The sequence below is a fragment of the Rhyacophila brunnea genome, unplaced genomic scaffold, assembly GCF_057557595.1.
Source record: "Rhyacophila brunnea isolate RB1 unplaced genomic scaffold, BYU_Rbru_1.0 scaffold_3, whole genome shotgun sequence".
Classification (NCBI taxonomy): Eukaryota; Metazoa; Arthropoda; class Insecta; order Trichoptera; family Rhyacophilidae; genus Rhyacophila; species Rhyacophila brunnea.
This window is the reverse complement of record NW_028232965.1, coordinates 58,728,492-58,754,994: the sequence shown is the minus strand read 5'-3', so window position 1 is coordinate 58,754,994 and position 26,503 is coordinate 58,728,492. Positions and strand designations below refer to the sequence as shown.

Below are 26,503 nucleotides of genomic sequence, written 5' to 3'. Positions count from 1 at the left end.
AAGTGACCCAGGTATCTAGCCACTTCAATCGGCTCGGGGGTATTATAGCTTATCGTGTTGTCCATGCACCATGTCTTCCATTTGTCCCATGCAGGTCTATAAGTCTTCAAAGTGGATGGTCGCCAGCCGGAAGTGAGAAGTGATTTGTCCTCTACCGACCAGCTAGAAACTAACTCTGCCCACCCAAAATTATCCATAACTGAAGTGATAGGTCCCGGACTTGTGGAGGTGGATGGTTTGTCACCGTATCCACTAGAAATGACTCTAAGTGCGGGATCGAGTAGGGGGTTCCAATGATCTCTGCTGTAGGTCTGCGCTCCAAAAACACTTCTTCCACCATGGGGCCACTAGTAAATATTTCCCCTTGCCATGTTCAGGTGTGCCAATACTTGTGGAATTAGATTCGGTGGCGGGGATATCCAGGTTAGTTTGAAGTCCCACTGTCGACTGAAGGCATCGTGGAACAGTGCAAGGGCATCGTTCGGATTTCGTGAGACATACGTTGCGACAACATAGGCTGTGTTGGACGCGAACAAGTCTACGTCTGGGAGTCCCCATTTTTGAAATAGGGGAGCTGTAGCCGTCATAACTAGGTGCCATTGATAATTTTGCTGCGTGAGAGATGGTCTGCAACGCAGTTGTATTTTCCCTGGAAGGTATTGTGCAGTCAATGATATACTGGCCTGGTTGGCGATTTCCAGGATCTGTCGGCAAAGACTTAGTAGAGTTGCAGACTTTGTGCCTCCTTCGTTGTTGATGTAGGCCACCACTGTTTTGTAGTCGGTTTGTAGGAGTAATTCTGATCCCCTGAGCGTTTGCTCCCGGAGTTGTATGGCTGAGAGTACTGCATACAGCTCTTTTCGGTTGGAGTGCCACGTGGGTTGGCGTTTTGTCCATGTACCTGATAGGTGGCACTCGTCTAACTGCGCTCCCCAGCCTGAATCGGCTGCGTCAGTGGTGAGGAAATGATTGTAGGTTGCCCTGTGAAACTTTTCTGAGGAGCCCACCGCTCGAATCCACCACATGATGTCTACTCGAGCTTGTGGTGGAATCGATGTTGATTTGTGAGGGTGGCTCCTTGATAATTGAGCGCTCGTACGTTGTAGACGTCGGCAATGCAACCTCCCCTGTGGAGTGACGAAGGATGCAAAGTTGAGTCGCCCGAGGAGGCGTTGGGCCTGCCTGAGCGACCAACTGCCTTTTTGGATCTGCAATTGCAGGTGGTGACGAAGCGATGTGCACTTCTCTGTTGATAGATATTTCCGATTGTTGTGAGTATCCCACGTGATACCCAAGAACCCCGCTGTTGGCTTGGAATCAGACAAGATTTTTTCTTGTTGATTATCCAGCCTAGTGCCTGCATGAAATCTATCATATAATTCAGTTGCGACAGAAGAATCTCTCTGGACTGATTTGCCATAAGAAAGTCGTCTAAGTAAGTGACGATTCTCATACCCTTTCCCCGGAGGTGTTCGGCCATCCAGTTTGTTAATGAGGCAAACAGTCTTGGTGCGGCCGACAGTCCGAACGGAAGGCACGTGAATTGAAGGAGTTCTCCTTGGTAAACTAGCCGAATTAATCGGCGATGTTGTATAGCTATAGGTACATGTAGGTACGCTTGGCTTAGGTCTGTTGTTAGGAATGTTGGGACCTTGAAATGGTGAAACAGTTTGAACGGCCTTGGTTGTAGGAAACCGTTTAGGCGTTTTAGGTTGAAGACGGGTCGTTGACTGCCGTCTTGCTTCCTTACTAGGAACAGGGTTGAAAGGAAGCTCGGAGATGGCTCTGTCAATTCCAATACTCCCGTTATTATTTTTAATAATGGTGGTGGTGCACCCTTGGCCTGCCAGATTTCCTGGAAATGCTGGAGGCGTCCCCCTTTGAACGTGGTGAGGGAGACCCGGTCACCTGCGTCTAGGGTAAGTGCCCCTCGCACCACCTCGGTTATCTCTGGTAAAACCTCGGTTGGATTGGCGTGGGCCTCTCGGCAAGCCACCCCTAACCTGGTCTGGTATCCTCCTCGTGTATCCCTGCCTCCGAAAGGTGTACTTGTGTCCACCTGACGAAGTGCTAGGTTGACTCTCCCTGCCCTGGTCAACCACTTTGTTGGTCTGATCGAAGACCTTCTCACGACCCCCACCTCTTTCTAGGAACCCCGCCAGTTTATCTTTATTGAATATATGTTCGGCGCTAGGTGGGATCTTGTTAAGAGCCTCTCGGGTGAAGGTGTCTTTTATACCGGAGAGGATTTTCTTCCGCCTCGTCTGAACCAACTCTGCCCGTTTTCCACAAAGGATTCGGGTGACGTCCTCAGACACTTTGTTTAGTGCTGAAGAGGGCCCGAACTCCTTTACGACCGTCTCAAAAAGAGCCGTACCGTTGGTGTGGTCGCTGACAGAGTCGACCACTCGCTGTAACGCGTCCCGAATACACTCCTTTTGCATTTTGGAGGCCGGCGATCGTACGCTCCATTAGAAGTATCGTTTGCGATGAACGATCGTAGGGGCGTAACTCATCGTTGAGTCCCAACTCAACGAAAGACGGGGCTGCCAAATATTGTTTTTGGGTTTCAGCGTAGCGAACCCCCGCCCAATTATCTGTGTCGAACAGTTGGAGCCTGGTAAGTTCCGCTACCCGAGCTTTGTCTGGCGTCGGAAAAGCAGGCTCCTGAACTATGACGCTAAATACAGGCAACGGAATCCTGTTGGGTTTTTCCGCTGTTTCAGGCCTTGCGGGTGGCCGTAAAAAACTTACCGGAGAGTCGATGTTTACCGTCGGCCTCTGCGGAGTAGGCACCACTGCAGGCAGACCCTGTTGGATCAAGATTGAAAAAATCTGTGATACCTTGTTGTCAAGAGACATTACTCTGTTGCCCTCAGTTCACCCACTGGATCGTCCAACAGCAATTCCGACTCATTCGAGTCGGTCTCCATCGCTAGTCCCTCCGCGACGTTGTTGGCTTCATTAAGCTCCATTATTGCACAAATTTCACAATTCAACTGCACTTAAATGTTTGACAATTTTTTTTCGCTTTGAACAAAGGCAATACATTCAAACAATTAAATAACCAAAGACAAAGCACGCTACGATACAAGCGTCAGTCCTGCCAGCCGGTAAAACAAGATGAGCAACCAGAGAGGTGAATAATCGAGAAAAAAAGGGGATAAAAAGGGGCCAGCACAAAAGAACATAAGGCAAAAAATAGATCAACATCTCAAGGGACTTCAGAATCAATAGCGAATAATTGCGAATTTTTCGCGTAATTTTAATGGAAAAACCATAAAAAATACATGAAAAAACATGCAATAAAATTACTCAAAGGAATGCATTTAAAAAATGTGGAAAAATATATTTGGTGTTAAAACTTGACGGCCATTCAAAATCAAATTTCTAGCTTAATATAAGCGATAAATTTTTTAAAAAACGTGTAAAAAGTTTAAATAAATATACATAATCGTATGCATTTAACAAAAAAAATTTAAGGCAAATTTATTGGTTCAAGTATCAAGTCACTAAATTTAAAAAAAATAGTATCTCTCACGATATAATCTCTAAAACAATAAAAGCACATGCACAAACGTAAGCCAATAATAGACAAATTGATGACCTAATAAAAAGTTTAAAAAGTTTGTTGGGTGATTCTAGTTAACGTTCATCAAATATTTCATATCAAATATCTCACGCACTATATAAGAAAAAAAATTAAAGGTATGCAGAATTGCCCACTAGTTATGCCACAAGAGAATTCACTAAAAAAAAAATTTTAAACCCACGCAGTCAGATTTTGCATACAAACTTAAAAATCAAATAGCGCGCTCAATATAGGTGAAAAGGCAAAAAGGAATCGTGCAATAACGTTTACTACCGACGCACAAGAGTTTACAAGTTTAGTGACACAAGTATTCAGCATTTAGCTGGGTCACCCAAATTGAAATGCGAATAACCCCCTTAATGTGCGTGCACAAACAAAAAAACGCGTGCACTAACGATGCACAAATGAATGCACTCAAAAAAGTTGAAATTTCAACATTGGGTGACCCAACGTTTAGCTGGAACACCCAATTTAACGATGCACAAACAAATGCACCCAAAAAAAGTTGGAGTTTTAACATTGGGTGATCCAGGTAAATGGACCTACATAAATTAGTGGTATGCACAAAGAGATTGAAAGACTGGAGAGGGAATACGCTATCATTTATGTACTAAAAAATACGTATCGGAGAAAGACAGTTGGTAATGTTGGTATTCTGGAGCTTCTTCAAGTTCGTGTGGTAAAACAACATGGCGGATATGATATTGTTATTCTCTCGATTTATACGTATTATACGTTATTATTCGGTAAAAAAATGTTTATTAATGGAAGAATACAAATGAGTAACAGCATTTCGGAACAATATGCATACTATTAATTATTTATACATTGATAATTTTCCCTAAAAGATCTTTTACAATAACAATTCAAAACTTTTACATCAAACGTCAAATGGTTGTTTATTGCGAAAAATCCAGGGCCATATGCATAATATTATGTTGTACCCAAAATATACGATGTCTTTTTCAAAGTAAAAACTGTTAGTGCTAGTTAATGACATTCATTATTTACATAGATGTTATATTTCATTTCAGAGTTAAATATATTTTTAAGAATACCAAACAAAAAATTGTATTTATATGAAGTATGTAATGGAGTATATGTAGCAATTTTATAATGTTATAGGTATGAATTAAATTATTTCAGATTTCCGAAAAATTAAGTTCTTCGGAAATTGTGGATTGATGCAGTCGGGCGGGAGAGCTGGGTGCCATCTAAATAGTCATTACTGTGTGGGAAGCATTTCTCGGAAAGTGACGTTAAATGAGTGTTAAAGTTAAATGAGAGTTAAAAAAGTGAGTTAAATAGATAAAATATTGTAATTAACTATATAATCAAATTTTCAACATACCTACCTGTATTTTGTTTAATAGGTTTGTATAAACAAGTAATTTTATACACAATATGTCAAAAACGAACCCATGTTATATTTTTATTTCATAAAATATTTTCAAAATACACATGTGTAAATAGGTAGGTAATATAATATTTTTTTTTTGTTTGTAATTAACTGTAATTATTTGTGTTTTTTATTTAACCGTTCTATCTAAACAATAATGCTAAATATAGAACAATATGTAAAAACAAGACCATATTTCTTATTCCAATATTTAACCATTTGCTATTAACTGATTTGTGTATAATTTTTCGTAATATTATTGTGTTTTTTGTGTTATTAAAAATAAAATACTTACATCCATTTGCATTATTTTTTCTTACCCTGAATCCTAATAAAGTTTTTATTGCGGGAACTTTTTATAATGAAAATACGTTTATCATAAATTGGTTGTAAGCTTGTGTTGATAAAAAAAAATACTCAGTGGGGCGTTTTTATGTCCAAGTACGGCCCATTTGCAGCAAAGTGTACCTAATTTCAGAGAAGTAAAACTTTCTCTCACAAAACGAGTACACACTGACATTTGTGTGCTACCTCTGGGGGAGGAGTCCAATCTCTTTGCGCTTGGCCGTAGTCATGGGGCGTCTTCGACGCGGAATAGGCGCGGGGACGGGCACGGGTAGAGTGTCCGTAGTAGCCCGCGCGCGTCCAGTCGTGTTCAGCGTCAAATCAGGGATAGGAAACCATAAACACAGAAAAGCTTTTACTGGAAAACTCCTATTTTAAATGGCAAAACTTTGCAGCAAAATATGGGGCCAATGAAATCAATATGGAAAGCACTAATTTAACAGAAGAATTTTATAACTTATACAAGAAACTGCGGGAACAACCAGACAAGTTTTTCGAAAAAGAGTAACATGAGAAAATATTTGATTAAGTATATTCTAATCAATGACATTAATATGGACGACGCATCTGGAAAGAAAAATGACACTCACTTTTTTGTCGGGTCTGCCGAATGGAATAATCTGTTCTAACGCCTTTACAATAAAGGTGATATTGCTATAAATTCCCGATGCTTTGTGTCGGGTCTGCCGAATGGTTCGGTTCGAACGGGTTCGCTCAAATGATGATTGTCACTAGAAACACTGTTCTAACGCCATTACAATAAAGGTTGATATTGCTATAAATTCCCGATGCGTGATGTCGCATAATGGAAATTGCGTGACGTCTACCTATATATGTGCGAATGTCGCTATGTGTGAATTTATTTTCTAACAACTGTATTGAGTGAGTCGTCCATTAATAATGTCATTGATTCTAATTGATCTAAGTTTTTTCTATTCCTTTTGAGTCATTTTTTGCGATCCGACTATCGCCTTTTGGCATCTTCAAATACCACCAATGGTGAATACACACTGTCATCTGATACAGTTAATTCCTGTTTATTTGGTAAATTTATATAATATATGAATTTAAATTCAAATTCCATCAAGTACGCTTGGTCGATTTTATGTTTTGATTATATATTGGATAATATGTAAGTTACAGTTTAAAAAAGACTTTTCGGTTCATATGGTGTGAATGTAGGTGTAGAATGTACACTTCATAACTTTGCACCCCGGCTCTAGGATGGAAATGATGTACCTACTTAATATATTTTATTTTTATTATGTTTATATTTTTTTATTAAGGAAAACAAACAGTTACATAGACTACAAATATGTATAAAATAAACTAGAAAAAGATATTGCAACAAGCAAAGTTTCCATATAAATTATAATAATTATAGTTAATCATATTATAATTTAAATACAGAGAAATTAGATAAAGAGATAAATGAGAAAGAATATTGAATAATTATAGACAAAAAAAATATTTTTTTATGTACCTACCTTTATAACTATAAGTAAGATAAGTATACAATATTATATTATGTGCGTTAAGAATTATTGAAATTTAAAGATATTATTTTTACATAATATATATACAAGTGAATATCATTTGATATAATTTTATGCGACGTAATAAGGCAAAAAGGCGTATCAGTGTAGTAAAAAGTGCAACGTTATAAAACGTATACCTACTTTACATCACTTCGCACTATCTATGCTTTGTGAAAATAATACCATAAATACACCAGCGCGCGCGGTAAGCTCATGAGTGCTCGTCCGTGGTGGTTAGGCGGGCGCGGGGCGGCGGCGGGGCGGGCAACTCAAACGTATGAACACGTCTCGACGTGTCCGTAGACAATGCGCGGGGACGGGTGTTCGCGCGTGTTGTTTTGGCGCGTCTAGCTCAACGCAGGCAAGATCGTACATGCGGCGGGCTCTTCCCATACTGCGCGCATAGAGGTGTCCGCACTGAATGGACGGGCACCGACGCGGGAAACGAGCGAGTTGCGGGTGTCTCAAACCATCATGAGCTTACCGCGTGCGTCTGGTGTATTTATGGTATTATTTTCACAAAGCATAGATAGTGCGAAGTGATGTAAAGTAGGTATACGTTTTATAACGTTGCACTTTTCACTACACTGATACGCCTCTTTGCCTTATTACGTCGCATAAAATTATATCAAATATATATAAAAATTATATATTCACTTGTATTAATATAATATGTAGTACTAAATAAATATATATTATGTAAAAATAATATCTTTAAATTTCAATAATTCTTAACGCACATATAATATTGTATACTTATTTTACTTATAGTTATAAAGGTAGGTACATAAAAAAATGTTTTTTTTTGTCTATAATTATTCAATATTCTTTCTCATTTATCTCTTTATCTAATTTCTCTGTATTTAAATTTTAATATGATTAACTATAATTATTATAATTTATATGGAAACTTTGCTTGTTGCAATATCTTTTTCTAGTCTATTTTATACATATTTTTAGTCTATGTAACTGTTTGTTTTCCTTAATAAAAAAATATAAACATAATAAAAATAAAATATATTAAGTAGGTACATAATTTCCATCCTAGAGCCGGGGTGCAAAGTTATGAAGCGTACATTCTACACCTACATTCACACCATATGAACCGAAAAGTCTTTTTTAAACTTTAACTTACATATTATCCAATATATAATCAAATTATAAAATCGACCAAGGGTACTTGATGGAATTTGAATTTAAATTCATAAATATAAATTTACCAAATAAACAGGAATTAACTGTATCAGATGACAGTGTATATTCACCATTGGTGGTGTTTGAAGATGCCAAAAGGCGATAGTCGGATCGCAAAAAATTACTCAAAAAGAATAGATAAAAACTTAGATCAATTAGAATATACCTAATCAAATATTTTCTCATGTTACTCTTTTTCGAAAAACTTGTCTGGTTGTTCCCGCAGTTTCTTGTAAGTATAAGTTATAAAATTCTTCTGCTAAATTAGTGCTTTCCATATTGATTTCATTGGCCCCATATTTTGGTGCAAAGTTTTGCCATTTCAAATAGGAGTTTTCCAGTAAAAACTTTTCTGTGTTTATGGTTTCCTATCCCTGATTTGACGCTGAACACGACTGGACGCGCGCGGGCTACTACGGACACTCTACGTGCTCGTCCGTGGTGGTTAGGCGGGCGCGGGGCGGCGGCGGGGCGGGCAACTCAAACGTATGAACACGTCTCGACGTGTCCGTAGACAATGCGCGGGGACGGGTGTTCGCGCGTGTTGTTTTGGCGCGTCTAGCTCAACGCAGGCAAGATCGTACATGCGGCGGGCTCTTCCCATACTGCGCGCATAGAGGTGTCCGCACTGAATGGACGGGCACCGACGCGGGAAACGAGCGAGTTGCGGGTGTCTCAAACCATCATGAGCTTACCGCGTGCGTCTGGTGTATTTATGGTATTATTTTCACAAAGCATAGATAGTGCGAAGTGATGTAAAGTAGGTATACGTTTTATAACGTTGCACTTTTCACTACACTGATACGCCTCTTTGCCTTATTACGTCGCATAAAATTATATCAAATATATATATAAAAATTATATATTCACTTGTATTAATATAATATGTAGTACTAAATAAATATATATTATGTAAAAATAATATCTTTAAATTTCAATAATTCTTAACGCACATATAATATTGTATACTTATTTTACTTATAGTTATAAAGGTAGGTACATAAAAAATGTTTTTTTTTTGTCTATAATTATTCAATATTCTTTCTCATTTATCTCTTTATCTAATTTCTCTGTATTTAAATTTTAATATGATTAACTATAATTATTATAATTTATATGGAAACTTTGCTTGTTGCAATATCTTTTTCTAGTCTATTTTATACATATTTGTAGTCTATGTAACTGTTTGTTTTCCTTAATAAAAAAATATAAACATAATAAAAATAAAATATATTAAGTAGGTACATCATTTCCACCCTAGAGCCGGGGTGCAAAGTTATGAAGCGTACATTCTACACCTACATTCACACCATATGAACCGAAAAGTCTTTTTTAAACTTTAACTTACATATTATCCAATATATAATCAAATTATAAAATCGACCAAGGGTACTTGATGGAATTTGAATTTAAATTCATAAATATAAATTTACCAAATAAACAGGAATTAACTGTATCAGATGACAGTGTATATTCACCATTGGTGGTGTTTGAAGATGCCAAAAGGCGATAGTCGGATCGCAAAAAATTACTCAAAAAGAATAGATAAAAACTTAGATCAATTAGAATATACCTAATCAAATATTTTCTCATGTTACTCTTTTTCGAAAAACTTGTCTGGTTGTTCCCGCAGTTTCTTGTAAGTATAAGTTATAAAATTCTTCTGCTAAATTAGTGCTTTCCATATTGATTTCATTGGCCCCATATTTTGGTGCAAAGTTTTGCCATTTCAAATAGGAGTTTTCCAGTAAAAACTTTTCTGTGTTTATGGTTTCCTATCCCTGATTTGACGCTGAACACGACTGGACGCGCGCGGGCTACTACGGACACTCTACGTGCTCGTCCGTGGTGGTTAGGCGGGCGCGGGGCGGCGGCGGGGCGGGCAACTCAAACGTATGAACACGTCTCGACGTGTCCGTAGACAATGCGCGAGGACGGGTGTTCGCGCGTGTTGTTTTGGCGCGTCTAGCTCAACGCAGGCAAGATCGTACATGCGGCGGGCTCTTCCCATACTGCGCGCATAGAGGTGTCCGCACTGAATGGACGGGCACCGACGCGGGAAACGAGCGAGTTGCGGGTGTCTCAAACCATCATGAGCTTACCGCGTGCGTCTGGTGTATTTATGGTATTATTTTCACAAAGCATAGATAGTGCGAAGTGATGTAAAGTAGGTATACGTTTTATAACGTTGCACTTTTCACTACACTGATACGCCTCTTTGCCTTATTACGTCGCATAAAATTATATCAAATATATATATAAAAATTATATATTCACTTGTATTAATATAATATGTAGTACTAAATAAATATATATTATGTAAAAATAATATCTTTAAATTTCAATAATTCTTAACGCACATATAATATTGTATACTTATTTTACTTATAGTTATAAAGGTAGGTACATAAAAAATGTTTTTTTTTTTGTCTATAATTATTCAATATTCTTTCTCATTTATCTCTTTATCTAATTTCTCTGTATTTAAATTTTAATATGATTAACTATAATTATTATAATTTATATGGAAACTTTGCTTGTTGCAATATCTTTTTCTAGTCTATTTTATACATATTTGTAGTCTATGTAACTGTTTGTTTTCCTTAATAAAAAAATATAAACATAATAAAAATAAAATATATTAAGTAGGTACATCATTTCCACCCTAGAGCCGGGGTGCAAAGTTATGAAGCGTACATTCTACACCTACATTCACACCATATGAACCGAAAAGTCTTTTTTAAACTTTAACTTACATATTATCCAATATATAATCAAATTATAAAATCGACCAAGGGTACTTGATGGAATTTGAATTTAAATTCATAAATATAAATTTACCAAATAAACAGGAATTAACTGTATCAGATGACAGTGTATATTCACCATTGGTGGTGTTTGAAGATGCCAAAAGGCGATAGTCGGATCGCAAAAAATTACTCAAAAAGAATAGATAAAAACTTAGATCAATTAGAATATACCTAATCAAATATTTTCTCATGTTACTCTTTTTCGAAAAACTTGTCTGGTTGTTCCCGCAGTTTCTTGTAAGTATAAGTTATAAAATTCTTCTGCTAAATTAGTGCTTTCCATATTGATTTCATTGGCCCCATATTTTGGTGCAAAGTTTTGCCATTTCAAATAGGAGTTTTCCAGTAAAAACTTTTCTGTGTTTATGGTTTCCTATCCCTGATTTGACGCTGAACACGACTGGACGCGCGCGGGCTACTACGGACACTCTACCCGTGCCCGTCCCCGCGCCAATTCCGCGTCGAAGACGCCCCATGACTACGGCCAAGCGCTACCCGTGCCCGTCCCCGCGCCAATTCCGCGTCGAAGACGCCCCATGACTACGGCCAAGCGCTGATGGTTTGAGACACCCGCTACTCGCTCGTTTCCCGCGTCGGCGCCCGTCTATTCAGTGCGGACGCCGGACACCTCTATGCGCGCAGTATGGGAAGAGCCCGACGCATGTACGATCTTGCCTGCGTCGAGCTAGACGCGCCAAAACAACACGCGCGAACACCCGTCCCCGCGCATTGTCTACGGACACGTCGAGACGTGTTCATACGTTTGAGTTGCCCGTCCCGCCGCCGCCCCGCGCCCGCCAAACCACCACGGACGAGCACTTTGGGTATGCACCTTTTTCAATCAATAAACTTTCTTTTTATATTATTTATTTTATCATATTTTAGTTTATTCTATTTTATTTTAATTATTTAATATTTTATTTTATCATATTTTAATTTATTATATTTTATTTTAATTATTTTATATTTTAATTTATTATATTTATTTTATATTATATTTTATTTCATCATATTTTAATTTATTATATTTTATTTTATCATATTTTAATTTATACATATTTTATTATCTATGGTCATCATGCGGCAACATTGAAAAATCAACTGTCAGTCGTCAAAATAATTAGTCCAATGTTAGTCTATAGTCTATGGTCGTCACCATAGTACTGGCTGTCAAAATTGCGTAAAACTACTTTCTATAAAACTTTATTATAGTTTGTGAAACATGTATCTTATATAAATAATAATAAGGTATTAACGATGTCTACACCGCCGCCGGTGAAACCTCCGAGAGGAATGAAACAAGGGAGAGAAACGGTGAGAGATTTTCGAGCAAATCTGTCACGGGTCTCGCTCGCACCGCCCACTGATTGAATAATATTATTGATTATTTGTTTTTATCGGCGACACTCGAATGACCCGAATCGTAAATTATTTTATCGAAATACCTACAATGCCGACTGCGGGTGTCAGCGACTGGATCGTGGAGATTAGGTCCTTTGCTATACTCGAACGGCGAATTGCGAAGGTGTCAATGAGAAACAAATAATCGAGGCTCGAGCGATAGATCAAAATTGAAATGTGATATTTTAATATTTGTTTCAGAGCGGTCTCCTTATGTCCGTCATTCGGACGCTCTCCGCCAGCGAAACAAATGAGCAGCGAGACCGAGAGAAGGCGAAACTGGAAAAGGAATACAAGAAGTGCGACCGCAGAGTGGACGAGCTGGTGTCTGAGCACGACGACGAGCTGGCGCAAGTCATGCAGGTGAGCTGTCTCTCTCTCTAGAGGCTCTAGACCTGGATCGGAAATTGGACTGTTTCATTTCCGAATCTTTCAGAAAAGAAGACACAAAGTGGGTCGTGTGACTGGTCCTCCGCCCTCGCGCACCGCCGTCAGCTGTCAGACGCCATTTCTGGATTTTATTACAGTGTTGCTATCTTTTTGTCATCGAATTATAGTACATGCGCATCTATTCTATACACAAGTCTGCTTTCGCCCTCTATGGCAGCTAACTAGGGTAGGAAAGTATCGAAATATTAACACTTATTGTAAAAATTACAATAAGTTAGCCGTCTGAACTGTCAAAACTGCCTACCTCACTCTAAAATTTATCACAGCCAAGCCACCGCCTGTGCCGAGTTCATTGTTTGGTGAAAGAATGTATCATTTATTTATTCATTCAAGAAATGTATTATGAAATAACAGTGATTAGCTCATGCGCCACAATGCACAGTAAAAATGCAAAATGTACAACGATTATAAAAAGTGTAGTAAAGAAGCTTATTAAGTCGATGATTAAAAATTGAATAAAATGTCCTTTCATAGGTGCATACACCGCTTATAAATAAATTAATAAAAAGTGCGCAGGTGAAGAAGTATGGATGGACAAGGATTGTATCAAAGGTATACCCAGAACAAAATATCTGAAATTTCTTTTAATTTTGATTGATGAAAGAGTCTGTACATCCTGGAATACAACAATTGAATAAATTTTCTAAATAATATATTTAAACTGCAGGTATTCGGCGGGGTGTGCGGTGCGGTTGGTGCGTGCCGGGCAAGGGTGCGGGGGGCGCGGGCGAGACTGGCAGGCTGCAAGCAACTGCTGCGCTGGCGCCGTGCTGAACTACGCCGCCTCTGCGGGGAAGGCGCTCAGCATCGCCACGCTCTTCAGCTTCTTCAACAAATGTACTTGTCCCGTCCCGATTTACTTTATATTTACATTGGATTATTATTTTTTCATCCGACCTTGGCTTTCGGGTCTTGTCCAAAAGTTTTGACAATTCGACCTTGTGGAAAGCGCTCAATGCGGAGGTTGTTCTTTCGCAATTTGCAATTTTTCATAGAGAGGTTTATCGCAGAATTGATTAGTTTAAAATATTGACAAGAAGGAAGTGCACATTGTATTAAAGCAATATTGTCCTGTGCCATATTATTTTCTTAATTTTCCGGGTTGCCATGTTTCAGCGAGCAACTGACGGGAGTGGGGGCGGAGCTGAGTGGACACCTGGCACGGGGACACTACCTGAGCGCGGCGTGCGTCCTACGAGCGGCCCTCGTTACAGCGCAGACCAGCCTTTGTCGAGTGGAAGCACTACAGTATCTGCGCACCGACATGGAGGTAACCACAATTTTTACACTTCCACTTTTCTGTCCCGCTTTAAAAATCATCCGAGCCAACACATTGATGGATTATTTAATTGTGCAGGGATAAAGAATGAGCTATAGTTTATTTATTACAGCACATGTACGCATGTGTACTAGATTTCTATTGAAAATTATTTTATTGAAAGGACTGTCAAGAAATTTTTCACAAAACATGCACAACGTATTTCTCTTTTTCAGGCAAAGCGACAGCTGGTATATGACTGTGTTTTGAGCCGGCTGAATTCGGAGCTATATGAGATGAACGCGGACGATGTTGCTCTCAAGAGGCAGGGCAGTGCCCGACGACCGGGTAATTTTTCCAACTGTCAACTTCACTCTGCCACAACCCCACACCCTTACTATTTCATACTTTTTTAAATCAGAGGAACCATCACAGTTTTACAGACACCACAGACTACTGCACTACCTACAGACATTAGGTTTTGACAATTCTGACTTCAGACTCAATGATCTTGTAGAGCTCATGATTATAACAACATTGCCAGATCCTATCCTTGCAGATAGGGCTGAATAGCCTTTGCAAGATACTACGCTCAAAACACCTATATCTTCTGGAAGTCACGTTTCGAACCGCATCACAATACTGGTTTAACCTATTAAGTATTAAGTGCCGGAGGTTTTGTATGGCGGCATGTGAGAGGCTGCAAATTTTTTAGCAAAAATGAACCTTATTATATATATATATATTTTAAATATATTTAAAGTTTATCATAAACACTTAGGTACCAATCATATGCTAAATGTCTCATTATTGGGCCAGTATTCTTCCGAATTTTAAATTATTCAAAACAAACGCCTGTGACTGGCATTCTGTCTTCAAAGACAGGCGAATAAGTCCTCGTTTTTGCATGGCTGGCACTGTACACCCGGCCATATCCACAAACATGTTCGCTTTGAACATATATAATTTTGAAAAACACTTTCTGAGAGAGTATATTATTATAACCAAAAGAAAAAATCTTTTTTTTTGAAAAAAGTAAGTCACTCCGACGGGGAATCGAACCCCGTATCTCCCGGGTTTACGCCCCATCCGTAACCAGTATCCTACGGTGTGACATACTAATTGCGACAAATTTTAACTATTGTTCAATTTTAATACCTACTCATCAGCGTTCTTCCAAAATGTTCACTTTGGTTTGGTTCGAAATATTTTATAATATAATAAACAGATATTTATATTCCTTGATAATCTGTTGGATTGAAGGTGTCTATAAAGAAAAGATTTGTTTAGATTTTAAAATAAAGCACTCATGGGTGAAGACCCATTCAAATGAATTAATTGAATCCATCTGTTTTAGAACCACCGCGACTGAAGAGCGCCCGATCAGAAGACAGTGTCCCGGACGTCACTCCACAGTTTGAGGTGAGCCTCGCCGACGAGAACAAAACCGCTGAGACGACATTCGCCCTCCTTGTGGAAGCCCTGGCCGCCGTGGACAAGTTACGCGAATCGGCCGAGGTGAGCGTCTGCTCCTTCCGTCCCCTACCCACCGTGATGCTTTACCCCCTTCTCCGTTATTGGCTAAAGTCCTTTCTGATCGCAGGCCGTGAAGGTACAGATGCAGACGGAACTGCTGCGGGTGATTGCATCCACATCGCAGACTGTACTGGAAAGCGGATCGTCGGTGTTGGCACTGCCGGCGTCGGGCCCCGAGGGCGTAGGAGCAGGTGCTGAGCGGGAAGCGCTAGCCGCACAGCCGCTGCAGGAGCTCACCTCACTTCTGCTGGAGCACTTCCGCGTGATCGCCGGTCGCCACCGGACGCTCCTGGAGGTCTGGAAACGTGCTCTCGCCAAGTATAGCATTCCAGTTTCGCAGCTCTACACAGTGCAGCACTATTGGAGCAGAGTCCAGGCAGTGGTGAGTGTGGACCTAAAAATATCTCGTTAAGTGCTGGGGAGCAACTAGGGCTTCCAATTAACCGCGGTAAAAGTACTACCCGGTTAACCGGTAATTTAGGATTAAGTGACCAGCTAACTAAAAAAACTTATTACTAAAAATATGAGTTTTTCCTTTTATAATGGTTTAATTGAAAGAAAAAATTTGGTACTTTTATTAATTTAATAATACATAATAAAATACAAGATAATTAGGTAATGAAATTTATAAAAAAATATCAAAATTGGAATTTACCCATTTCAAAATATTAAAATACGACAATATACATACCAGTGAAGAGCATTCCTAGCAATATTCGATAGATTACTATTTAATATTTATTATGTAGGATGTTAATTATTGCGCAATTGCACACAAAATTTTACATAACGATTCTAAACGTTATATTATTATCATCAGCTGGGATTGATCCATTGCTGGAAGGAGGTCTCCCCTAACTTCCTCCAATCTTCTCGGTCCCTATATTATATATTATGTATGTTGCTTGACACTTTCATGGTTGGCTCTATATTTTAAATAGTAGGTAAATATGCTTATAAAGCGTCAATTACATTGAGCTACTTTACGAGCTGCTTGTTGGCAATGTACAATCTGTCTGTAAACTCGCCCAGTGTCATCATTGAACAAGCTAACAAGCAGATTGTAAACAATCTACCGAGAAAAGTTGAAAGCCGGTCAACTTTACACGCTACACGCCGGCGCGTGGGCCTACTGTGTCTGCGCAGTAGCAGGGAATGGGACAACTGGACGCCAGGACAATTGGATGCCGCACTGTCTTGGACACGTAAACAGAATGTAGACGAGGAATTTTAATCATAATATAATAATTTAAATATAAATAATAATTGAATATACATAATTTTGAAAAACACTTTCTGAGAGAGTATATTATTTTTATAACCAATAGATAAAATCTTTTTTTTTGAAAAAAGTAACCCACCCCGACGGGGAATCGAACCCTGTATCTCCTGGTATCAAAATTATGTATGTTCAATAATTTGAATGATACATTCTTAAATCTTGTGAATTATTCGTTGAATAAAAGAAACAGTTAATTATAAGTTGTCCTGGCGCCAAATCGTCCTAGACCCCAGTAGCAACCTCCCGGTAAAGAAAAACTTCGTTCTGTCAAAATAGTTGCTGGCTTGTTGGCTTCTCAGCGAATGGAAAGTTTTGTGTGTCACAATCGCAGTAGCTGAATCGCCCGCTATTAAATTTGCCAACAAACAGCTCGTAAAATAGCTCAATGTAATTGACGCATTATATTGCAGTTACTACTTCGTATTACCTACTATACACAATGTATGTGTGTGGTAGGTAATTCAATTAGTTTCATAAACTTAATTAGGTAAAACCTATGTATCAAAAAGTTGGTATACAATATACATTCATGTATTTTGTCAAGAGCAACTCTACAAGAAAATATTACCATGCGCATTTGATATAATATCGTTTATGTAAGTTCAATACCGCGGAAGAACCATTTGTCAAAATGTTCAGGAGAGACAAAAAACCTTGCAATTTCGTCAATAAAAAAGATAAAAAATAAATTTAAATGCACTTTATTGTGTCTTCCTGTTTTATATTAAAAAATATATTTTTACTATCGTATGCATCTGTGGCCATATATTGCCATAGGATTATTTTGTAAATCAGTTGGAACTTACGCTGTATTGCCGCAACTCTCCGCTCGTCCGCTGTATTGGATCTAGGGATATACACGGTCTTGCTTGCTTCTTTAGTATGGATAATTCATGCGCGGTATTGATTTTAACCGAGTCATTGGTCAATTTCAAAATTTGAATCCACCAATCAATGCGGCTTATGCCGTTTAACTGAAAGCACCAAAAATACGTATTTGAACATATTGGCTCATATGCGGTATTGAACTTACATAGACGATATACCTATCTATAATATGCAGACAAACGTAAATAACTCAATACAAAAATATTTCAGTTTCATATTATCACACAATATACCTATTAATTATGTATGTGTAGAAACATATATATAGACAAATTTAATATAAAATGTAATATAATTATATAATTGAATAATAACATTATAAGATACAATTTGTGGGTACGTACTAATAAATTAATACTAACCAGTGCTAACTGTACTAACCTATTCTTATATATGAAATGAGTAGCATTTTTATTGTTTATAATTACTAATGATCTATTATTAGGTTTTGACGATTTATACGCTTATCGAGTGTATTATTAGTGTTAAGGTAGGGTTTTTTTTACAAACACTTCAACTATTCATAATTTGTTTGTTATATTTTTTTTTGTGATCCTTGACCTAATAGGTAGGTGATAAAGTTTTTACCTACTTTATTGTATTAATTTGTTATATGAGTTAATTAATGTTAACTGTATTCGTTGTCAGTGTGTATTTGCCTTTTGGTGAGTGCACATAGTGCCTGAAGATGCCGAGACGCGAAACCCGGTTCGAAAAAATTGATTCAGATGGAATAGTACAAAACTTAAATCCATTACAATTTAAATCAAAATTCCATTAAGTACCTTCGGTCGATAGTATTAACATTAAATTATTTATTACATTGTCGGAAATTTAAATAGATTATACCTATTCTAAAGACCAGATGCAAAACAACTGACGTAGCATATTGGCCTGCGTAATAAATAAGGTATTATGACATTTTTAATGTAAAGAAATTTCACTACCTAGGTACCTGATTTATTTGTTGTCAATCTATTCTATTTAATTGGCTCTTTCATACAAATACCTACTTTCATACAATAACCGGTTATCCATGTAAAATTCCCCGATTTTCGGTTATTTTAAAAACCCGCGGTTACCCGGCTAACCGGTTTCAGTTAAAACCGGTTTGGAAGCACTAGGAGCAATCTATTGATCATACCCCTTATCTGTTTCAGCTGCAGCTACTGCTGACGGACCACTTGGACATCCGCAGTCTGAAGACGGGCTCAGGGACAGGACCGCAACCCGCCTTCCAGGAGCCACCTGTAGGCGCCGACGTCAACTCCCACTTCATCAAGAAGAAGCCGCAGAGGTTGGGGAGTTATTTCTTCCATGTTTGATAGTTTATTATCTCTGTACCTATTGGTTGAATCTTCTCAAATCAAATCAAAAATCTTCTCTGACGTGGCGTGGCGGTCGAATGATCTGCCGCTGAGCTTTATTCACAAGTTAAGATTGTGCAAAATATCTCTTATACTTCAATTATGTACCTAAAGCCCCCGATTAGGTTAGGTTAGGTTCAAACCACCAATCTTTCAGTTAACAGACCGATATGCTGCCCGTTTCGACACCGAGTCCGCAGCAAGAGCGATTTTAGAGAAGAATAATTAATTACACACATAGACTCGCAAGATAGATTCCTTGGATTTCTTGCTGTATTCAAGTGATATAGGTAAATTAAAATAATTTTAAATTAATAATTCTAATCTAATGATAAATTATTAAATATGTTTTGCTATACTTCCAATCAAAACATAACTCTGCAAAAATACTTCTACCTACGTAAATAACAAGCAAGTAGTATAATGGCCCGAACACATTACCATTACCTCACCCCATTCTTGATCTCAATGTTTCTAGGTCTGTCTCAGCATGACAACACGTGATATTGGTAATGTGCTAGAGCCGTAAGTTGCGGTTCATGTTTTCAAGATATCATTTTATCAAATTTAATATATTCAGTCATTCGGTTGGAAATAATAAAATAATGCAATATTGAAAATAGAAAGCTAGCAGAAATTGGTTTCAATCGACAGATCTCTGGGTCACAGGGCCGGAACGTTTCTGCCACTATGCGACTATGCAGCAGCTGAAAAACATAATAAAGTTTGAGGTATTGTTTTTAAATGGGGTTAAATGGGGTTGCCGATATTCTCATTTTAACAGAGATGATATTTATTTATGGGATGAGGTTATAAAAATAAGTAAATAAATTAATAGAATTCTTCTTCTTCTTTCACCCTGTCACGTCCCAACATTGGGGCATAGGGCAAGCACAAGTTGGCGCCACTTCCCTCGGTCCATCGCCAACTCCTGCGCCTCCCGCCATGTCAGACCTGCAGCACGTAGGTCGCTTTTGTAGCATCGCTGCTGGGTGAGGGAGGGCCGGCCACGGCGACGGAACCCTTGAGGCTGTGCCACAAGGGTACGAAGTGCCGCACTCTTTGGCGGCATCCGGAATACATGTCCCAGCCACGTAAATCGTCTCTTCATGATAACTTCAATCACCGAAGGCTGTTGTGTCTGCTCACGAACTCGGGTGTTTGTAATGCGGTCGTACCGATGTACCCTTAAGATTCGGCGGAGACATCGATTCTCAAAGCTCAAAAGCCGAGACTCTTGAAGCTTAGTAAGATGCCATGTCTCACAGCCATACAGGAGCACAGGTAGCACGCACACGTTAAACAAACGACATTTGGTCCTCACAGAATACAGCCTTGACCTCCACGCGACTCCAAGTTGGTTGAACGCAGAGCCCGCCACACCCATGCGGATTCTAAGCTCACTAGAAATACCACCATCATCGGCAACCGTGGCACTCAAGTATTTGAATCTGGACACCAGCTCGACGGGCAGACCAGAAACCCGCAGAGGAGTGTCGGCGTCGATGCATGCAGCACTGCACATGGATTTGGTCTTAGCGGCATTCAGATGAAGACCCACACGCATCGAGTTCGCGGCTAGCCTGTTCACGGTTACCTCCAACCTTTCGATCGTCGAGTCAAACACGACTGCATCGTCTGCATACTCCAAGTCGCACAGTCTTTCTTCGCATAGATCGGTTGTGTCATCATGATGTAGGCGTATCCCACTGTCGGGGCAAACCGTCTTATGCATTATGAAATCCATCGTGATGATAAAAAGAAAGGGCGCAAGTATACATCCTTGCTTGACTCCTGACGTGATTTGAAAGAGGTCAGAGGATGTTCCGGCTGCTCTCACGCGACACTCTTATTGGTGTAGAGAGCACTTATCATGGCGACCAGTTTCCGTGGGACACCATAGCCTAGCAGAATTTGCCACAGAGATTCACGATGAGGACTGTCAAATGCCTTTTCATAGTCCACGAAGCAGCAGGCGACAGGTATATTCATCTCTTGGTACTGTTGCAGGAGGCATCGGAGAGTTGAAATATGCTCTGAGCAGGACTTCCCCGGGACAAATCCACTCTGCTGCGTACGCAAAACGTCCAGCATGGGACTTCTAATCCTGTACAGGAGAATCTGCGCCAACACCTTCCCGGGAACGCTGAGGAGAGTGATTCCTCTGTAATTATTACAGTCTTGTGGGTTACCCTTTTTGTGCAGAGTAACAACGGTACCATCCCTCCAGGCTTTGGGGCACTGCTCCCTTTCCCACACCTCGTGCAGATGGTCACACAAGGACGGCAATACAGCGCTCAGTCCGCAGAGCAGAAATTCTGCATGGATGCCGTCATCTCCAGGAGCTTTCCTGTGCTTCAGTCTTTTGACAGCCTCTTTAACTTCAGCAGTTGTCGGAGGATCTTCGCAGAATCCCGATGCAGTAGTGATTCCGAGGGCGGTGATCTCCGATGGAATATCGAAGGGATGCAATGGAGGTGGGCGATTCAGAACATCACTGAAATGTTGGCGCCATAGCTCCTGGACCTTTGCAGGTTCAGTGACTGTCACTCCGTCAGAGTTGCGTAATGCAGTGACCACTGGACGTTTCCTACCGCAAATTGCTCTGGTGATGCGGAAGAGAGCACTTGGATTATTCTTGCAGGCAGCAGATTCCGCATCCCGAATGAGGTCATCCAGGCGTCGGCGCTTATCGCGGCGGGCAGAACGCTATACCACGCGGTCCATTGTCTGGTATTCCGCGCTGCGCTGTGGGTCGTATGTACCATTGTCTCGCAATTCTTTCAGGAGCTTCCTCTTCTCAATCATCTCCCATGTATGAGGTGACATCCAGTCCGGCCTGTGCGTATGCCGCTCTCCTAAGGCAGTAGTTGCGGAGCTCATTATAGCATCCCGGAATAATATCCATTTTCCTTCTAAAGGATCCGAGTCGATGGAAGACGTGAGAGTTCGAGCATCATATAAGCGCTTCCGCAGCTCCAGCACATAGGTTGCACGCACACGGGTACTTTTCAGTTTTTCCACATCGAGTCTGACCGTCGTTTTGGGACTCGTTTGAGGTCTATACGGGATTTCCCGACCAAGAGTTCGTGGTCACTTGCACCTCTATATGTCCGCACGGCTAGCAGTTCATGCCGGTATTTCGCTTTGACCAAAATGTGGTCGATCTAGTTTCTTGTATTACCGTCTGGCGACGTCCATGTATATTTGTGGATGGTCTTATGAGGGAAAAGACTACCACCAATCATAAGACCATTCATTGAGGCAAAATCTACCAGACGGGAACCATTATCGTTCATTTGGCCAAGGCCATGTTTTCCCAGCACAAAGGGTCCACGCGAGGGGTCAGATCCTACTTTGGCATTTAGATCACCAAGGATAACTGCATGATCACAGCTGGGGATATTTCCAGCGTCTTCCGCCAAACTTTCGTAGAATGTATCCTTATCTGCATCGCTAGCAGCCTCTGTGGGAGCATAGCACTGTAGAAAAATGATGGAGCCCGACTTGGTCTTGAAGAAAGCACGGAGTAGACGTTCGGAGATAGGTTCCCAGCTGATCAGGCACTTGCAAGCTTCCTTGGACATTAGCGATCCGACTCCACTACGTCGCAATGTTGCGTGTCCGGAGTACAATAGACGAAACTCACGAATAAACTTCTCGCCAATGCCAGTGAGTCGACACTCACTGATCCCGAGAACATCTAACTTGTATTGAGAAAGTATTAGACTGTTAGATGCTCGGCCTTTCCAGGGACATTTAGAGTACGGATATTGTAGGTTCCAAAACAAAATCGTTTACCAAATTCAGGCGAGGTCGTCAAGATGGAAACGGGGGTCCAAGGCTTCCCTGTGCTTGGATTAATCTGTTGTTTTAGGGTGTGCAGGTGATCATCCCACAGCACCCGAGTTCACTGGTGGGGTTGCCACCTTAGGGCCCGTGAACATGCCCTGGTTTTCTGTAGGGGTTTTCCTTCCCGTAGCCAGAATGTACCATTAATAGAATTACATACATAATAAACCATCTGTTCACATCATCACATACTTTTATAAGATTCAATTCTTCCGTGCACACTGGTGTTTTTAAAAATGTTGTCCCTAATGAATTTTTATTTTCATTTGAGGAAAACTAAGAATATAATTAATCCGCATCGACCTGGAAATTCCTAATCTCTCGTGCGATCTATGTTTTCAGCAAAAGAAAGAGCCGCCTGTTCAAGTTTTCGGGCTCGGCCATGGAGGAGAGGGCGTCAGAGGGCGCAGCTCCAGCCGGCGAGGGTGGGAAGGGCCCCCGATTGGTATGCACGCCTGCCCCTGAACATCTTGCTCACATCTACCGCATGCTGGACGACTTCATGGAAGAGATTGAGGCCGTCATTGGGTACCGTTTCATGTTCTCGTTGCTTTCTCTCATTAAAAATTTCCTATGTCTCTCAGCTAAATCAGTCTCCTGGCCAGATAGTGCCGGATTATAACAGGTGTAACATTTACTTGAACTGAGGAGCTCGATTATTTTCTGTAGCAGGTATTGAAGATGTCACTGTTTTTTCTTTGGATATGGACATTCAATGTGATGTCATTTTACAGATTCTTTTATTTTACATTATGTATTTATGAAATAAGTTTTTTTTACAATGTATTTTCAAATAATTGCAGTGCTGCTAAAATTATTAATGTTTTTAATAAACCTGAACTAGTACACGCTCGCATAATAACTAATTTAATAGATACATATTATGGCCGGAACACTTTACCATCACGTCACATGCTGTCATGCTAACATAGAGATAGCACATAACATGATGATAATGTGTTCGGAACATTATGTACATTGTATGAAATGAAGTTATGTAATATGAGCGTAATTTTTTTAAAGTTGCCGTGTACATTGCATCAACGCCGAGACTTGTCAGTATTTTTTGTTGGATTTTGGCATATTTCTCGTCTGAAGTTATAGGTAAAAGTCGTACGGGATTGCTGCCGATTGATGGCATAGGCTGGGGCGTATTAAAACTTTTTACACAATATTTTTCCGCTAACTGTTTAATTACACCAAGCTGAAACTCAGCCAATGTTTTTTTGTTACCGGTAATAAATTTGTATAAATAAAAAAAGTCCGATAAATATAGATCCACCATATAAAAACCAACTTTCTACATGAAATTTGAGTGCCAAAGGAGGACTAATAATTAGCCTTAGCCTCGGTCTCCGCCTTTCAAATCTGACATCTCTTTTCGATTCTTCCTGACTGTTCCACAAGCCAAACAATTGGTCATTTGGGTGTGAAGATATTTGAATACATTACATTTAAGCTGGACTAGTGTACCAAATGAATTATCACAACCTGCCAATGTGGCCTTGCCAATATAGTCGACAACAATGTCATTACGACCGCACCTGAAATGTCAAATTTTTGTGTGTTCTCCCCACAATAAAATATGATAAAGTGGATAATATTATATCCTGTCATTACATCGCAGACCACACACATTTTTATTCAAAATCATTTTGTTTTGCATAAAATGAACCGTTTAAAAATTAACCTCCCTTTAAGAGGATGTCTTTGGCTCAATTTACGATGAAATGTGACTTCAACGCCATCTAAAGGCATCTTACCATGAATTTCTAAAAATTATTACTAAAAACTTTGGTCGATCGCAACCAGATGGCAATAAAATATAAAATAAAATATTGAGTGTCGCCACATATCAAAAATCATAAGCTTGATAAAAATGCATTTAAATTTATTATATATTTACTTACCTATGTAAAAATATTTACAATTAATATTAACCCCATAAAATATTTACAATTCTGACATGTCTATTTGATTTGATTTAAAGTGTTTATGATTTTTACATTTTGTTTACCGTAGTTTTTTTACAGTGGCAATAAAAGGGTAACCTGTCCAGTCAATGAACCAGATTTTTTTACGTTGTCAATTCTAATTAATATAAATATTTTTCTACAGTAAAGTTCATTTATAGTAGTAAATGAACATTTAAGTACAAATGTTTATAAGATTGAGTTTAATCTTGAACAATTGACAATTACATTGAATTTTTAGAGGTGGAATAAAAAAATGATATTAAATGAATAGCAAAACAAATGCCATTCGAATTATTATTAAACAAAATAAGGAATATACAGTTGTACTTGGTTATTACTAGGAAGGTTGGACCGGCTGAATTTGCTCGTTATAAGCGGTACTCGTTATATCAGAGAATATGTATTTTTATTGTCGGCGAAAACAATTAGACACTTAACTAGTGTCATAAACGTAATCCGTCCCCGGCGGCATCCTGTCTGATCGGATTTTATTGCTTAGGGTCGAAATGTTTTTAAACGATCAACACATTAACAGTATTTTAGCTCGGTATATTCGATAAGTATCTCGTTATAACAGTGAATAAAAATGTATGGAGAAAATCATATACCAAATGTCAACGATTGTTTCCTCATTACATCCGAGATCTCGCTATGTCCGAGATTGTAATAACCGAGTTCGACTGTAGTTATAATTATGACATAGTCGATATATAGACATCCCAATTCGTTTCATTTCAACCATGTCCGATCCTAATGGGATCATATGGGCCTCCACAGAGTGGACGGTTTCTATTAACTAACTAACTATATCCGAGATAAGAATAAAGTAAGACACGCAACGAATTGAATAAAAAAAAAGTTGGAGGTAAGAAAAAACGTAAATAAACATGGGAACAAATCTTGAAACCCAAGGACAAAAATGTAAAACGTAAGAAAAAAATTTAGAATTTGAGGTAAGTGCACCACTGATTACATCATATTCTAAGAAAAAGACAGAATGTTAATTCTTTGAAAAAATCTAATGTCGATTTTAACGAACAGTGCAAGATAAAATAAAAGATAGTTATATTTATTTTACCTATAAATATGTAAGTGAAATGGATTTGGAGATATAAAAAGAAACCTTTTTGGCCCAGTGGTTTCTAGGTGTGGACTTTTGTAATTCCCTCATCTCGAATAAATAATTAAAAATTATCAACACCTATACCATATTCCTAGGTATCTACTATGATTGAAAAGTAGATCTTAATTTTTGTATTTATGATTGCTTCATAAAAAAACAATATTTACGACTTTATGATGTGGCAGATAAATGAGCAACTAAATAGTGATCCAAATATTATGAAAAGTCCAACTATCAAAGCATCACGGCATAAAATTAGTAATACCACGGTTATACACAATTTATTGTACCTACCTATTGTTATAATTTTCTTAGTTCATTTAATCGTTGTTTTAATTTAATTTATTTTAATTCAAATTTATCTCTTATGTGTTCATTCACTGAATTGTTTACCCTATCCTTTCAAAGCGTATATTCTTTACTTTTTTCAGCATACTAAATTATCAACCTCCACTTTTTGATAGGACGACAGGCAGTTATAATAGGCACGTA

At 39.0% G+C, this 26,503-nt stretch overlaps 1 protein-coding gene across 1 annotated transcript in view; it reads left to right on the top strand.

Annotated features, from left to right (window-relative positions):
• Positions 1-11,984: 11,984 nt before the first annotated feature.
• The window catches only part of Sec8 (exocyst complex component secretory 8), a 29,791-nt gene continuing 15,272 nt past the window's right edge, over positions 11,985-26,503 (top strand). Inside the window, exons 1-9 of the mRNA XM_085952088.1 lie at positions 11,985-12,192; positions 12,481-12,642; positions 13,397-13,566; positions 13,846-13,999; positions 14,224-14,335; positions 15,345-15,505; positions 15,591-15,905; positions 18,854-18,990; positions 23,255-23,440. Of these exons, the coding sequence (XP_085808214.1) occupies positions 12,136-12,192; positions 12,481-12,642; positions 13,397-13,566; positions 13,846-13,999; positions 14,224-14,335; positions 15,345-15,505; positions 15,591-15,905; positions 18,854-18,990; positions 23,255-23,440 (1,454 nt within the window). The 5' untranslated portion in view covers positions 11,985-12,135. The remainder of the gene's footprint in view (positions 12,193-12,480; positions 12,643-13,396; positions 13,567-13,845; positions 14,000-14,223; positions 14,336-15,344; positions 15,506-15,590; positions 15,906-18,853; positions 18,991-23,254; positions 23,441-26,503) is intronic.